Source organism: Thunnus albacares, chromosome 18, assembly GCF_914725855.1.
Source record: "Thunnus albacares chromosome 18, fThuAlb1.1, whole genome shotgun sequence".
Lineage (NCBI taxonomy): Eukaryota > Metazoa > Chordata > Actinopteri > Scombriformes > Scombridae > Thunnus > Thunnus albacares.
The window spans coordinates 5,812,355-5,829,872 of NC_058123.1; the positions used below are offsets into that span (position 1 = coordinate 5,812,355).

Sequence of the window (17,518 nt, forward strand, 5' to 3'; positions counted from 1 at the left end):
AGCAAAGTTAGCAACTAGCTGGTGAAAAACGTAGAATATCTAGGAAGCTAATTCTCAGGTGCTGTTGGAGACCAAAACAGAGCTAAAAGACAGCTTTATACTAAAATTACATTAAGTTGTCAGAACAATGACTCCGCTGGAGTGTTTTTCCATGTCAGCTAGATGTGTTAGCACGTTAGCTTAACTTCAAAAGGCAAAATAACTTGTGAAGTGTCAGAAGCAAAACCGTAAAGCCAAAAACAAAGGAGCTAAAATGTTCTGTAATATTGATTAACGCAGCTATAATATTCACCAGAGGAAACTGTGATACTCCACTTTTATTTATCAAGTTATTTTAGTTAACAAATGGTACGAGTGTTTAATGTAGCTCTGTTTTGGTCTCCAACAGCTCCTGAGAATTAGCTTCCTAGAGTTTTTCACCAGCTAGTTGCTAACTATGTTTGCTGTTTGGTGCCGGGCAGGTTGCTAGCAGTTTATCACTTTGTTTGCTAAAAACAGCCGCATCACATTTATTTTAGCTAGCAAATGGTAAGCTTTTCATGTAGCACCTCAGAAACTAATATTATTTCTTGCATGTAGATGGCGCACATCAGCACTGTTGTTGCTTTCCTTGCTGGTATGTGGCCATGCCCATAATTCAGTGCTTAGAGTCATTCAATATGAATTTTGAGTAAAGTATTGGTGAATACTGAGTAAAAACAAGACAAAAGTAGGCGAGAGATAACAAGCTGCGAGGACGAGGCACCAGCTGAGCTCAGAGATGCTAGAGATTGTATAACTCTCTGATGGTAGGAAGCCCTTATTAACCACCATGCCTGCAAGAGCAGTCAGACATTCCTTGCGATGATGGAATGCACCTAAAAATGTTCAGTGAGATTTTAACATGGTTGATGCTTGAAGCGCTCAGCTGAGAGGATATTTATTTGAGTATTTCATCTTTGGATCAAAGTGGATCTGCAACGATTAGTCCATTAATCCATTAGTCAATCAACAGAAAATGAATCATTAACTAAGTAATTTTTCATGCAAAAACTCAAAACATTCTTTGGTTTTACCTTCTCCAATATGATGATTTGCTGCTTTTCTGTTTGAGTAGTTTTAAAATTGAATATATTTGGGTTAGTTTGACAAAATAAGACATTTAAAGACGGAACCTTGGGAAGATGTGATGGACATTATTTTTTTCTTAAATTCTACAATTAATCAAGGAAATAATCATATCGACTTTTAAAATAATTGTTTGTTGCACCTGTAGATCCAAATAGGATCCATCTAGATCCATCTAGATTTTCTATTGATTGACTAATTGACTTATTGATGCAGCTTCAGATCCAGAGCATAAAAATATAATGCAATTAAAATGCAATTAGCATATTGTTAGTATAATATATTCTAATTATGTCTCATAGGTCTTCACTTCACATATCAAGCCGATTCCAACTTCGTAATTCATCCCAAAGGTCAAATAGATTTAATTACTATTTGAAAAACATAATACTAGTATTCTATTGGACTGAGGTAGAGCTGCAATGATTAGTCGATCAATCAATTGACAGAAAATTAATTGCAACTACTGTATTTTTGATGATAGAATAATCGTTTTAGTCATTTTTCTAAAGCAAAGAGGCCAAATACTCAGTCGTTGCAGCCTCTCAGATGTGATCATTTCAAGCTTTTCTGTGTCATATATGATACTAAACTTAATATCTTTGGATTTTGGGCTGTTAATTGGACAAAACAAGACATTTGAAGACGTCACCTTGAGCTTTAACAAACTATAAGACATAGACATTTTGCCCTATTATCTGACATTTTATAGATGCAACGAGAAACTGAAAATAATCGTTAGTCTAGACTGAGGCCTTCATTGTTGGGCGTCACAACCAGGCTCTCATGAAGCAGATCCCACGGAACATCATTGCTGTGAAAACTGGCTTCACCAGCAGGGCAAACTTAACCCCATTTTCACTTGAATGATTCACCGTTCTTATCATCACAAAAGTGACCTCTGTAGCTGCTTCTTTGGCGTTTTTGAAACTGTCCTGCCTTGTTTGGAAAGTGGCCTGTCACACTTGGGGGAAAAAATAAAGACACTGGGGGGAAATTAGGGAAGAAAAAAAAAAAAATCAAAACAAACAGACATCCTAAACGAGGTCTCGATTGTACCTCATTGGTTTGGAGCAGCTCCACAGGGAGGTAGGGAGAGGACGACAGGGGGGGGGGGGGAGGGAGGGAGGAGGGAAGGACAATGAAATTAAATTTGCTCTTGCCCTTGGTTTTAATAGATTAAAAGCTTTAGGAAGGATTGGATCATTCATTTGAAATGTATGATGTGTTCTTAAAGCACTAGCGGCTCACGGTTTTTTCTTCCCTCCCGCTCTATTGGATTACCTGTACGTGGGGTTAACAGTAGGGACGCAGCATGACTGAAACCTTTCACTTCATCCTTGTTCATGTCTGAGCGTTGTGTGTTAACTGGGGAAAAAAAAAAAAAAAAGCTCATGCTAAAGAAGGAGGAGTGAACCAGGTGTTTTGTCAAATTATGACTTCATTATATGCTATTGTTATGCTAAAGGTTGCAGTTAGATTATATCTTGCTAGTGATTAAATGTGGAAAGAATGGAAAATGGCAAAGAGCCAGTGGAACAAAACACTGTACAAAAATTAATTTAATTGTTTGTGTTCTTTCCTTCTCCTGCCTGTCCTTAGGTATGACATCTGCACCTACAAGAACAAACCCTGTGGTACCTTAGGTGAGTGAAGAGAAAAGTGTGTGTTTTCATGTGTTCTCGTTGCCAAATTGGTGATCTCGGCTGATCTCTTTTTTTTTTTTTTTTTCTCCCCGGAGAGGTTTTTCCCTCCTACGTTTGGCCTCCAGCGTGTCCTCAGACAAACCTTATTTAGCAACCCTCGCAGTCTCCTCTAGAAGACAGCTCCTGTGAGACATAATGAGAAGGATGTTTTCACTCGTGTTATTATAGCTCCTCTGTGGCTCACCTCTGTTGGTCGAGGAACCCGGACAGCCGCGGTCACCTCCCCGCGCTGCCTCCAGTTTATAAAACTCCCCTGTCTCTCTCTTCTCCTCCGCCTCTAACCTCAAGTTTGTCCAAGGTGTTTACACTTCCACCGGGGTTGAGAGAAAGGAAAAGGTATGTGTTGGAAAGCAGGGGAGGAGGAGGAGGAGGAGGAGATGGTGGAGGAGGAGGAGGGGGGGGGGGGGGGGGGGGGGGACAAAGAGGAGAGTAGTGACAGAAGGAGGAGATGGAGAAGAAGAAAAGGAGTTGAAAGGAAAATGGAAGGGGGAAAAGGACAATTATAGGGAGTGTTAGAGTATGCAGGAGGGAGATAGAGTGGGTGATATGCTGGTGTGACTGGGGGTGGAAAAAGGACAGCAAGCAGTGGCAGAACCCCCCCCCCCCCCTCCTCCTCCTCCTCCTCTTTTCCTCTCTCCTCTTCAACCCCCTCGCCCCACCCCAAACCTCCTACCCACCCTGCCCTTCTCTCCCCATCTTATCTTTGTAAAGGCCCCGCAGGCACCACAGTATATCTTGGAGGTAATATTGTGACTTCAGGGGTGGTTTGACAGATTGACCGCATTCGTCACATTCCCCGGTCGCTTTAATTGCCCTGGCATCTGCTTGGCTTCCTCGTTGTCTCACCACCCCTCTCCTACAACCCCCCCCCTCCTCTCCTCCCTCTCTCCTCGCGGGGATCATGCTCCCGGGGTCAGATCCCTGGCCTTTAGGGTCGCCAAGTAATCACGGGGCTGAAGATAATACACAGTCCACCCCGGTGTTAAGAAAACAACTTGCAATGCGGTGTGTGTGTTTGCACTCAGCCACGACCACGCACATACACACTCGCACATTCTTAAACTAATCGTAGAGTAGCCGACCCTCCTTCCTTTTTCCCTCCCTCTCCTCCTTCTTTCTTCACCTTCAGGGCTCTCTCTTTTCCCTCCAGTAATGGTTTCAGTGGCCTCCTGATTTGCGAGTCTATTCTTGTTTAGCCTCTTAGTAAAGAGGATACAAAAGCCATGCCACTTTTAGCAGGGAAGGCAGGGAGTTCACGTAAACTATACAGGAAAATCTGAAGCTACGACTGACCACCAGACCATTATTTACGCAGTGACTCAGAAGTATAAATGCAGGTGTTTGAGCCCTTTATCAATATGTTCATAGAGCACAGTTTAACTTTGGCTGCAGAACTGAGAGATTCCTTGAGATCAATTTACAAATCATATGACTAAGAAACATTTTTTTTTTACTTGCACATTGTTGTATATATCCATGCAGACAGTTTTGGTTTTATTTGCACAGGTTTATAGATATCTGACTCCTCCTCCGCCGTAGAAAGTAGTTCCAATGATAGTAGTGACATCTTAGGATTGGATTTGCTTTCACTTTAGACAAATTGCATTCACTGTTTCACATACATTTAACCAAACAACAACAAAAAAACCTACAAACTAAGGCTACAACTAATTATGATTTTCGATTAATTGAATTAATGTCAGAAAATGTTTCCCAAAGCCCAAAAGGACGTCCTCAAACGTTGTGAATTGAGAGGCTGGAACCAGAGAATTTTGACTTTTTCTTCTTTAAAAAATGACTAAAAATGGTTAATTCAACTAATCGTAGCAGCTGCGCTACGAATATATTTACATCAGATATACAAATAAGTAGCTGCGGTGCAATCAGTTTCATCGCATACTTTCACATTCAGTGAACCTGAAACTCAAACTCAGAACCCAAACTCTGATTTAACAGTTTGATTATCCGGAGTATCAGGGATACTGTTGAGAAATAGATGCGTAAATGTGATTTCTAGAAAAACTGTGCAAATGAAATTCCAGTTACTTTGATTGTATCGGAGAGGAGGCAGAAATCTCAGAATAACTCGGGAGAATAAAAGAAAAGCAACAAGAGGAAAGTGAGAAAATATGTTTTTTGTAATTTGTGTGAACTTTTAAAGCGTGTAAAGATTTTTTTTTTTTAAAAGCCTCAAGCCAAAAACATCTAAAAGTCCCTTTTAAACAGTAAAAAGAAAGTGCTCTTTCATTCACACACATTAATGCACTACCCCCCCCCCCCCCCCCGCCCCCCCCCCAACACACACACACACACACATACAAACAGACACACACACACCTGCTTTGTGCTGTCATATGATCCTCTCTCCAGTCACCTGTAGATGTAATCTGTGAAGAATTGCCTCCTGTCTCCCTATCTGACCTGTCAGGCTTTTGGAGAAAAAGGACCTGTGACACCTGGATTGTGGAGAGGTTTTAAGTTTAAACACCCTCTCTCTGCTCTCCCTTTCTCTCTCTCTCTCTCCGCACCGCTCCCTCTCAACTCTATATAGTTTTTGAAATGAGGAAAACATCTATATTTTCTGACAGGTTTCTGGTGCGGCACGGCGTTGGTGAGGTGGTTCTTATATTCCCCTTCCCCTTTCCTTTGGCTCGCGTTGTAGGCGATCCCTTGTTACATGAATTGAAATGTATAAATCTAACCCTTGTCTAGACATTTTCCAGCCCTCGCTGTAACTTGCAAGAAATGAAAAAAAAAAAAAGGAAGTCTAGCCTGTGATGCTGAACTCGACTCCCCCCCTGGTGAATCTATAGCGTTGACCGGCTGAGATTGTCTTTCAGTACAGAGGATCATATGTATGGAATCCCCATTTTATGACTCCTGAGAATGCTGCGTCCTGACTCTGTGTTTGTATGTTTGTCTGGCTTGTGTGTGTGTGTGTGTGTGCGTGTGTGTGCGTGTGTGTGTGTGTGTGTGTGTGTGTGTTTGTGTCTAGGCTTGGCCTCGGTGGCTGGAATGTGCGAGCCGGAGAGGAGCTGCAGCATCAACGAAGACATCGGCCTCGGCTCCGCTTTCACCATCGCGCACGAGATCGGCCACAAGTGAGTGTAATCGGATAGAATATTGAATTTGACGTTACTTCCAAATGATCGGGGGTGGGGAGAAAGTCATTGTTTTGCAAGTCACGTGTAAGTTTCAAGTCCAAGTCCAAAACGAGTCCAACATTTGTGTTTTGAGTGATTTTGCGCCCTTCAATTTAATACCATTCAAAACTTTTAAACAGAGTAAAGTATAATACATTTACAGAAATAATAAATACCTTTTAAACTTGTATTTACTGCTTTCAAATACACTTCATGACATTTATTACAGTAGAAGCGAAATGATCAGGTGTGAATTGATGACTAGGGGTTCACAGTTCGTTCTATCAACTTCAATATAAACTGAAACCAGTTTTGATTCCTTTATTGAATCCATTCGTCTTCAACTTTCAACATTTGTTTCCAAACTTAAAAGATTTAATTGAGATGTGTGGTTTTGTTGGCTGAGCAGGTAGAAACACTACAATATTTACAGGTGAAAATAATAAAACCTGAATATGAGATGAGTAGCAGAAGATGTGAAACGTAGCTGACACACTGAAATAACAGCCGACTCACTTTGCTCAACTTATTTTTTACGAGCTACCAAAAATACTAGAGGTCCTGATTCACTATTATGTTTTTTAAAAATCCTTCTCTGCCTCGTTGGCGCATCGCTGCGTTTCTAAGTGCATTACAGCCACCTGTAGATCAGTGGGATAGTGTGAAACCTGCGCATGCACGAGACAAACAAAAAACTGCCCCGTTGCTCTGCTAGCGGACAGAAACTCCACAGGAAACCTTTCAATCCAACAACATACATGAGAAGTCCGAGGAAATTCACTAAAAAAAATGGAAAATTACAATTCAATGACCACTGGGCAGCAGTTTAATTTCTATTATTTTGGTTGCATTTTAGGCTTTTATTAGATAACTATAGTGGAGAGATGACAGGAAATGAAGGAGGAAGAAACTCTATGAGAGAAGTGGCTGCGTTGCGGTTCATGGTTGGTATTTTAACCCCGTGAGCCAACAGGGCACCACCAGAACTGAGCTGATAGACTTTGACAACTGCAATTGATATGAAGCAGCAAGAATGTTTCACTAGAGAAAACTCAAACACTCTGTTGGTCTTGTCGAACTACAAAAACACACTCTCCACTCGTGATATTAAGAGTATTGTTACAGATTGATGCTTCTTTTACCTCAAGAATTATCTTGGCTGAGTACGCCGGCTTGCAGAGAACACATTAACCAGACAATTTGGACTTTTTCGTAAGTAACATACATCAGTAAAGGATAGGTTCACAATTTTTCAACTCTTGCTTAAAACAATAGTCAGGAGCCCAAATAAACACTGAAACAGGTTTTGCTTGCTGTAATGGTAAATGGATTGCGTCTATACAGAGCTTTTCTAGTCTCAAAGCGCTCTACAACACATGCGAACATTCACCAATTCACACACTGAGGCAAGGTGCAAAACCTGCTCATAAGGAGCAATACAGTGCTTTATAATATTTCTAATGCTCACTCACCCATTCACACACAACCGGGGATTAAAACACCAACCTTCTGATGAATGGGTGACCCCACTCTACCTCCTGAGCCACAGCCACCCCCAATCAATCATTTCCCCTGTTCATACCGATCATTAGAGGATTCCCTCTAAACACGCTTACAGTGTAAGTGCAAAAATGTTTATCTGAAGATAACATGAAGCTTCAGCCATCTGAGTTCTTCAAATTAAGTGGATTTCTTTGTAGTAAAAAATCTCTCTTTGTGTCTTCACTGACAATGTTTTAGCTGTTCAGCTGCAGTTGAAAAAAGAGGGAATTTAGCACTTTGAAAGTAAACAAATATCTACTTGATTTGACTTCATTTGGACAGCTGAAGCTTCATATTAGCTTCAGATAGACTTTTAAATATTTTTTTTAAATGCACAGAAGGATGACTGTGGATTTTGTCCTCCATCCCTTACGCTGAAAGAACATTACAGAGGGATCTCATGATGGTCAGTATGAACAGGAGGAATGATTTTGTTTGGGCATCTGACTCTTGTTTTAGCACAGACTTGAAAAATTGTGAACCCTTCCTTTAATGTTTTTGTTTTTTTTTAGCTACAGCGGATTCAATTTTTTCGCACCAGTTTGTCATTTTAACTGGTGAAAACGAGAAGTCTCTTCAAAGGAATTCTGTCACCCGGTAAAATAAAGAGTTGTTGCAAGTTAAAAGTCACAATCCAAGTGACGTCACAGGTCGCTGGTTAAAATCAAAGTCAAGTTAAGTCTCGACTTAAGTCATCATATTCATGACTCAAGTCTGACTCGAGTCCAAGTCATGTAACTTGAGTCCGCACCTCTAGCAAATGGTTATTTCTTCTTTTGGTTCAGATCATCTTTAAACCTTTTATCGCCTCCATGATTGTGTGCTCTAATAATTCCTCTTAAACAAACACTATTTACTACGCGGGTTCACCAGACATGTACCCCACCCCTACCGCCCCCCCCTGCAGACGTCTTGAACTGTATCTCCACATATTTCCTCATGCAAATGTCAGTGTCCACATACCTCTGGCTCTTTCTTCCTGAATATAAAGCAAAATAATGATGATGTATTAGTCTACGTATCCCTCTCGAGAGAGTTCAGCAAGATGGCGATTTCCTTTATTATGTCTCGTGTCTGCTTCTGTTGTGGGGCAGTTGTAAAAATAGTCTCTACTTCTAGAGGATGTATAAAAAAAACACACTGCAGCGGGGTTTCAACCGGGCTGATTTATTTCCAGAGTAGGGTAAAATGTCATAAACGCCGGCCTTAGAAAAACAGGTTGAGGCTGTGCGATGTGGTCGGGTTTGTTATATACATTAGACCTGATTTGTGCTCATGGACTGTAAGGAAAAGTAAGCTTTGACATCCTGCTGTAACATGAGATTTTCTCTCAAATGATATCCAGACAGATAAGGTTTTTTAAAGAATGAATTGTTAAAATGATTTATTTTCAGCCCTCAGTGTGAAATAAATTCTTGAGCAGCTTTTCAGAACAGGCCACAAAGGTTTGGGGACTGTTTTGGGTCTCTTTCGATTGATCTAAAAGATCCCTTGTGTTCGCTCCGGTCGGTGGTGACTCTCACTTGCGGCCTGCTCAGACCTGCAGGCGGTGATTGACAGGCAGCCATCAGAGTGGTGATTAGAACTTTTTTTCGTTCCTGCCGAGTTCCAGACAGGGTTTGACCCTTGACCCCTGGCTCTCCTCCACACAGCTGTTTCAGAGCCGCAGAGCTCGATCTTTACAGCCAGGGCCACTGAGGTAGACATCCACCACTCAGCAACCTGGACTGTCCGCAGTCATGGCATCTAAACTGTGTCATTAACAACCCAGAAGGGTCATTTTTAGTTGCATTAATTCCAACTTCCCTCTGTTTTTATATTTTCAGTTTCGGGATGAACCACGATGGCATTGGGAATTCCTGCGGCACCAAAGGCCACGAGACAGCCAAACTGATGGCCGCTCATATAACAGCCAACACCAACCCTTTCTCCTGGTCTGCCTGCAGCAAAGACTACATCACCAGCTTTCTCGAGTAAGTGGATGATGGTTGTTCCCTGTGGGACTGTCTGAGTGTGTTTGGATTTGCCTGCATGTGTGTGTGTGTCTGTGTGTGTGTGCGCAGCAGAGGAATAGGTGCGTGCCTGTTTTCCTCCTCGCTCGCAGCCGTCTCGCTTTACAACCCGCTGCCACGGTCTGGCCCTGGTGGTGACCCGCTAGGCTCGTCGTTCCCCACTTATTCACATCCATTTCATCACCAAGACTCCTGCCAGACCTCCTTGTGGCTGTGTATGATAACTGGGTGCCTTCCACCCTTGCATCCTCGCACCACAAGGCGGGTGATGTTAGCTCATGTGGTCCTCAGTGGTGATGTGTAGGCCAGCTGCCTTCAACCGCCGCTTGACTGTTTTGTGGATAGGTCAAAGAAGACAAAAACTTGGAGTGCATAAATAAACTAAAGAGTAAAAGCAGTGACATTTGGCAGAATGAAGGACTGCTGGCTGAGTGCTGCCAGGCTGGCATGGTAAAAAACTTTCACAGGTCTCTAGTCCTGAGTTATAAGAGGCCAGACAAAACATCTGGAGTTGGCCTTCAGAGTCTGGCAGAGATCAGATACCTGTGATCATGGCAGGACTGAATGAACTAAAAGCTACTTCCCTGATCCCTGCACAACATACACTGAGTCGAAGCTGCTTTCAGAGGAGCAGCTCTGCTTGGAATTGCACCTCAAGCGGGCAGAGGAAATGTTTTACTAATAAAAGTTAAATTCCACATATGAGGACTTCTCTTATTATCCAGGACGATATCCCTGAATCTGATTTTAAAGGGGACATATCATTCTTTTAGTCATTTCCTGTCATTTACATACTGTTATAATGTCAGATGTCTATGTTAAACATGGTTTAAGTTCCAAAACTTGAGGTGAAAGTATGTAAAAATGCACCCTGAAAGTCAAAAGTCAAGGCTTCGACCTGCTCTGAACGCTTCGTTTGCAAGTTACCTCTACTTCCTCCTCGTGATGACATCAGATCGTTCGCACATGCTCACAAAAGGTTGATCGTTACGTGGTCTTTGGTCCATTCATGTTTCAGATCAGGTTTGGGCTCGAACATGTACGGATGTATTTGGGAAGATTATATGTCTTGTGTAAAGAATGAGAAAAAGAAGTGAAATCCTACTAGTGCTGTTTGTTTACATAGCCTGGGAGGGGGGCCTTAAAGAGACAAGCAGCTAAAACAGCCTGTTTCAGACAGAGGCTGAACTAAGGAGCTGCATAAAGGGCCAATAAGGAGTTTTTTTAAACTGTAAAACATACAAAAATACACCAGTAGAGCCCCAGAATAAAAATATAGACATGGAAATGTGCATGATACGTCCCCTTTAAAAAAAAAAAAAAAAAGAACATTGGAGTCACCCTGGTCTCAAATAAGATATCAGATAGTTCCCACTGGAGGAGTGTTGGTTGCTGTGTGAGTGAAGACTGACATTTCTCCACAGACTGAGCTCAAGAGTGAGTGTATTGTACTCTCTCCTGGGCGGGCTGAGCCACTGTTGGGAAACAGTTTCATTGTGTAGAAATAACAAAAAGTGGTCAGAATTGTTCCCACAGATGAGAAACATGTTGCCATCCTCTTTTTCGCAGAATGAGGTCAAAGATTTCTGGCATTTGCAGGAAAGATAATGTCCTTTCACTATTTATCCTAATGTCAGAAACGGACAAAAACTATCAAAAAAAGTCACAGGACAACACTAAACAACTTTCAGAAAGTACTTGTTTGCAGTAATGGCAGTAAAGTCAGTGCAAAGAGCCTGCTCTCTTTATGTTAACAATGGATAAAATGACAGGCAGCTACTCTCAGCTCTACAGAGGTTTTTACTGTCTTTTAGCTCATTGTTTTGGTTTTACAACTTGATTGTTTTGGTTCACCCTCATGGCTCTCATCAACCTTGTTTCCAGCAGCGCCAGGCAGCTGTTTGTTTACGAAAAAGCTCCAAAAATTCACCGTACACTATCTGCTTAGCACCAGATGGCATACGAACACAATTAGCGACTAGCTGGTGAACATAGTGGAACATTTTGCTGTGAAAGAGCCAGATATTTCCCTCAGGAGTTGGTAGAAAGCAAAAACAGAGCTAAAAGAGAGTGAATTTAGTCAGATGTTGTGTTTACAGCTTGTGTCGCTGCCCCCAAGTAGCCAAAAAAAGGAGTGGTGCACACTTGGGCTAACGTTAGCTAATTTAGCTAAATTGTGCTAACAGGGCAGTTATCAATCAACACCCACATGGGAGACATAAAAGCTACTATAAGTCTTCAAATCTCATTAACGGAGCAATAATTTCCAAAATTATTATAGGACCTGAGTTTAGCGATTAAGACCACGATGAAAACAATTAGTATTTTTAGAGAGAAGTTGACGTATTTTGAATGGAAGTCAGTTGGAGCCTCTAGCAGCTGTCGGAGGCACTTCGACACACTACACTACACTATAAAGCTGTGATAGTTGCCGCTTGGTTCAGACAGGGAGATTCTCTTTTTTTCCGGACCGTTACCTTACTTACAACGGAAGTCAGAGGTCAGGGTCAGCTTCACTTTTTGGTTGATTCACAGTAGTAACAGTAGCAGAGGCTTGTTACAGGAGCTCAATCCTTTGCACTCATTGCCCTGCTGTCTTAATATGCGTGCTTGTGCACAATAATGATAATAATGTGCATGTATCTATGTATGAGAAGCACAGTTTTTAGTATTAGAGACATAAAGAACACATTATTCACACACTTCTCTAATTCAGAGTGTTATGTTTTATTGTGCCCTGGATAATAGAGCCTATTTATTTAAGCTTGCCCCTGCAAAGAAGCAGAGGGGATTGAAAATATCTCAATTTATAACTGCTTCGCGGTGCAGTTATAGACCTACAGAGAGCCATCGTTTTCTGTCATTTTGTAGAGGACTTTTCTCTCTACAGTAAAAATCCTAATATACAACCCTGTGGTTAGATGTTGGTAGGATGCAATGTGAGTCTGCGGTGTGTCCGTGTGTGTGTGTGTGTGTGTGTCTGCTTGTGTATTCATGTTTAGTTAGCTAGGCCCTCCAAGAAAGCGGATAATACTGGCTGCGGTTGTCAGATGATGTTTCCGGCTGAAAGCTGTTCGAGGAGGGTTTGTGAACTGCACTTGTGACAGAGATGACAGTATTATATGCCAGCTTCCAACTGGGACACAAAGAGCCGCTTCTCTGCTGCTCCGCCGGGTTCCTCTCGGTTTCTGGCTCGAGTATCTGAGGATGACCAAAGCTGATTTACTTACTTCTCCGAGCAGAACTCGACTCTCGCTCATCTTATATATTATCCCTCCGTTTGTATCAGTCTGTTTCTTGGGTTATTTCTTTTCATTTAAGTTTTATTGCCTTTAGCTTTTTTATGTTTTTTTACAAAAGGGTTCTGTCTGTAAACTCCAATTATCCTCCCTTTCTCTCCCTCGATCAGAGTTTTGGATATCGCACATGCTTCTCCTTGCCAAGTAAACAACTTTGGCTGTGGTGTTGGCCTAGATTCACCATCTTGCTACAGCAATATGTGGCGCTTTGTTTGGGTTTTTTAGGAATGGTTTATGAATGCACTCACAGTTCAGTCACAGTTTATTCTCCCAAGTCTGCGTGCCAGTTTGTTATAAATGTTAACAGACAGGCAGTTTGGCTCTATTAAACTCTCAGAGAGCGCATTCTCTATTGAATTTGATATTAGACTTGTGCCTTATGATAATTGTTGGGTTAGTCTGATTTAATCATGCTGCTGTCTCACCGCTGGTTGGATCCAATCAGCATGGTTAATATCTACATGAATGACCGGTGTCAGAGTTCAGGGATTGCTGATGTTCCCGCTTATTAGAGGATATTTCCGCTCAGCATAATGAATTTGGCTGTATCCACCGGACAGGAAGCCTTTGCGACAATGTCAAATAATAGCCTCTATGTTTAAACTTTGACTATTTTGTCTCTCTACAAACCAATAAATAGTGAGGCTTGACCTTAGTTCACAGGGAGTCTGAGGGCCTCAGAGGCTGGTTTGTCTGTGTCTCTCTCTCTCTCTCTCTGATGAGAGGGTCCTCCGAGGTACAAGAGCCAAGAAATGGGATTATTCCATTCAATAACTGAGAACAGGGGATGGACAGACGGAGGAAGAAAGACAAGAGAAAGAGGGAAGAGAGGGGATAAAAGAAAGCAAGAAAGAGTTTCCTCCTCACGGCCTGGAACATTTAAGTTCTGCTTAAAATGCTTTTTTTATTTTTTTTATTTGGGATTCTGGGATGAAAACAAACAGCGTGTATTAGATGTCTTGTTTTATTGTTCAGTATTGGCCAAAAATATTTTTTAGACTGTGCAGTTTTCCATTTAACAATTGAAATTTATGCTGTCATTAAACTTATGAGGAAAACAGACATTCAGCATTGAAAATTAACTTTAAATTGTGCATCGATGCTGTTTAAACACCAGCAGACGGCGCATAAATTCTAACTTAGTGAAGACTTCAGCATCACTAAATTACAAACTAAATTTAGAACCAACTTACTTCTTGTGTAGAGATTTATCACGTTGCGTAGTTAACTGAACCAACTGACAAAGCTAACGTTAGCTAATATTTGACCTGTTTAGCTAGATTGATCAAAATACTGTTGAATAATAGTGTAAACTATTGTGTAAATTAAAGATTTTAAATGAGATTTCACAGAAATAACTCAATATAATAGGGAATAGCACTCTCTATGACTCGTAAACTGACCTTCATTTGTAAAATTGGTGTTAAACTGATGGTGGGAGGTGTGTCCGTTAGCCCTGCTTAGCTGGCAGTTCATTGGTTTTTGTGACAATAAATACACTGAAGATTGACAACACTTCAATTTATAATCCTATTTGTGTGTTGATTTTCTGCCTGAGCATAAATATGTTTAAATAATTATATATTATATATATCATAATTTGTATTCTGTTCAAATTAGTTGAGCTACTCCACAAACTTTCAACGAATCACTGATCAAGGGAATTTAGGACACGATTTATCTAGAAATTAGAAATATAAAATGTAAATATTCAATGCTGTGAGCATTATATGTGAAATTCCATTCATTTCCATTGTACTGGGGTGGAGGCAGAAATCTACAAACAAAATATGGTGGCCCTGAAAGGACAATGCACTGGAACCTCTATAATAATTTGTGCCTAATGTGGTTTTTCCACAAAAGAAAAGATAATTTACTTCACTGAAATCCTTAAAATGACATCTACTACTCATTGAAAAATTCTGAATCTATGACAGTGTGTCCACACAGTCATTTAAAAGTTTATCTGAAGCTTATATGAGGCTTCAGCAGTCTGAGTTAGTCATATCAAGTGTAAATCTGCCACATTTACAGTCTTTTTAGCATCAAATTCCCTCTTTGTGTTTCCTCGGACAGTGTTTCCCTGTTGAGCTGCGGTAGAGGTACAGTAAGGAAAAGAGGGACTTTGGCTCTAAAAGGACTGTAACGTTGAAAGATATCTACTTGATTTGACTCATTTGGACAACTGTGGCTTCATATTAGCTTCAGACAATCACTTACATTGTAAATGCATTATGAAGGGATCTTCTAATGGTCAGTATGAACAGGATGAATGATTACAGCAAGAAAAGCTGTTTCAGTGTCCATTGGGGGCTCCTGACTATTGTTTTAAGAAAGACTTGGAAAATTGTGAACCTGTCCTTCAAGGTGAGCGCAGAGAGAAACTTTCCCCCCTTCAGCAGACGAAATGTGAAAGCAAACTCTGCACATACATCATTCTGCACAGCGAAGCTTGAAAAATCCAAACTGTAGGAACAAGAAGAAAAACACATATCTCAAAAACTTATCTGCATGGCCTGATATCTCCAGAGGTTAAGTGAGAAAATGTATGTTTTGTAATTTTGGTTGAACCGTCCCTTTAATGCTCTCTTACTTTCAGTCTTATTCTGGGTCAAAGTTGCAGTTTGCTCAATCATAAAGCACAGCTCTACGTTATTGTTGTCACCAGGCCCACTTTTCCTTTCGAGGGATGGGAAGCATTCCACTGCATGTTGCAGCTGCCACAGCTGGAAAGAACACAGTGTTATAGTAAATAGTCGTAGTAATATTTTGCCTTGAGAGAGTCCTCTGACTCAGGGAGAAGAAGAGGAGGTAGAGATCAAAATGAAATACAGTTTCTCTACTGGCACTTGTCTTTAGTGTGATTTTAGTTACTTGCAAAGAAAACAGCATGCACACGGCAACACAGACAGTTCAGTGTGTAAACCCAGAAATAGGCAAAAGCCACTCTGAAGTATTTTTATTTTTTTTGCTACTAGAATACAAAACTGCTGTGTGTTTTTTTTTTTTTTTCCCCTCCTGCGAGTTCTTTGTGAGTGCACATATTTCTATCTGACAAAACAGACTAAACATAATCCTAGGCCTGGACATATGACCCATAGCTCACTCCAGATTTTTCTCTTCCTTTTCCCCGCTCTGTCATTTTATTGGCTCCTCTGTGGATTCAGTACAAGCAGTGACATACAGAATAGTGGAGCATATAATCAGAGAGGGCTGGTCTTTTAAGACAGCCTGCCCTCTTTGCCTCTGGTAAAATGTCTCTGCCTGTGCTTCAACACTGCCTTTGATGAGGAGGTGTTGATGTGTGATATCAACATTAATTACATGTCATTTGAGATCTCTGACAAGCTTCCTACAATGGTAGTTTGATGGTAAAATTAAATGAGTCACACAACACCAGCTAAGGTCTTAAGGAGAAGGTGGTGTTGCGGGTGGTGGTGGTGGGGGGGGGACTTTAATCGCCCAATCTTGGCGCTTCACGCACAAGTGTAGAAAGGTTCCTTTGTGTAAGAAACAATTCTATTGTAGGTTTGTTTTTTTGACAGCTCAGGTCGGGGGACGTGTCTGGACAATGAACCTCTGAAACGAGACTTCCTGTACCCAACAGTGGCCCCGGGGCAGGTGTACGATGCAGACGAGCAGTGTCGCTTCCAGTACGGAGCCTCCTCGCGCCAGTGCAAGTATGGGGTAAGAAACCAGCATCTTTCACACCACTCTCTCTCCTGCTCACTTATGACCAATAATAAACAGTCCAGACAATAAGTATTTAGACAATTACAGATTTTTTTGTTCTTCAGGCTCACATTCAATTTGAAATAAAATAAAATGAATTGATAATCAAAATAATTGGTAGTTGCAGCCTTAGTCTGGCTGGTTGGTGAAGAGTGGAGAGATTCTCAGGTGTGATGAAGGTCGATGAGGCTGGTGTGGAAAAGGAGAGCAGATGTGGTGCTTCCATCAGAAATGAGCCTCTAAGACTTAGAAATGTTGCTGTAATCAAAGCTGTAGATGTATCAGGTGATATTGCTTCTCTCTAATGGCATCACTTGTGACCTAGTGTGCTGTGACACACTTTTTAAATTTTTTCTTTCTGGGTATTTTATGCCTCTATTAGAGAGTTGACAGTAGGTGACAGAAAAATGAGGTGAGAGAGAGATAAGTGAATAACCTGCAGAAAGCCTCCGAAGGGACTCAATGAATCTCACACACATATAAACAAATGAAAAGGGGAAAGTGCTTTATGGAAATGACACGAGGAAGAGTTGTTGGCTGCTGTGAATGTTGTAAATGTCGAGTGCTGTGACTCCGCAGTTATAAATTTGGAGGTAGTGAAGTAGGGATGCACCAGTCCGGTCTGCCTGATCAGGGTCTACTATTAACCATAGTAAGCAGATCAGGTATCGGCCAGATGTAAACAATGTATTCCAGTTTTTTCGTCAGTGTCCAACCCTCCTAGAAATTACGTTTATATACGACTAAATTGTAACAGCAAATACATTTTGCAGTAAATGTAATGCTAGCTTAAGTACTTTTTCTGTCAACATAATGAGAAAATGTTAAAAAAAACATTAAGTATTTGGCAAATTGCAAAAATGTTGATACTGAGTGAAATGTTCAGTGACAACGTATGTAGCTCTTTTTTTACCACGAAAATATCCAATCTTGCAGTACAACATAATCTAGTAGAAACTACGGCAATATTTTTATAT

At 41.0% G+C, this 17,518-nt stretch overlaps 1 protein-coding gene across 1 annotated transcript in view; it reads left to right on the plus strand.

Annotated features, from left to right (window-relative positions):
• Window positions 1-17,518, plus strand: part of adamts6 (ADAM metallopeptidase with thrombospondin type 1 motif, 6) — a 66,911-nt gene that overhangs the window by 6,586 nt on the left and 42,807 nt on the right. The window contains exons 7-10 of the mRNA XM_044334328.1: window positions 2,710-2,753; window positions 5,809-5,914; window positions 9,325-9,471; window positions 16,355-16,496. Coding sequence (XP_044190263.1) covers window positions 2,710-2,753; window positions 5,809-5,914; window positions 9,325-9,471; window positions 16,355-16,496 — 439 coding nt within the window. The remainder of the gene's footprint in view (window positions 1-2,709; window positions 2,754-5,808; window positions 5,915-9,324; window positions 9,472-16,354; window positions 16,497-17,518) is intronic.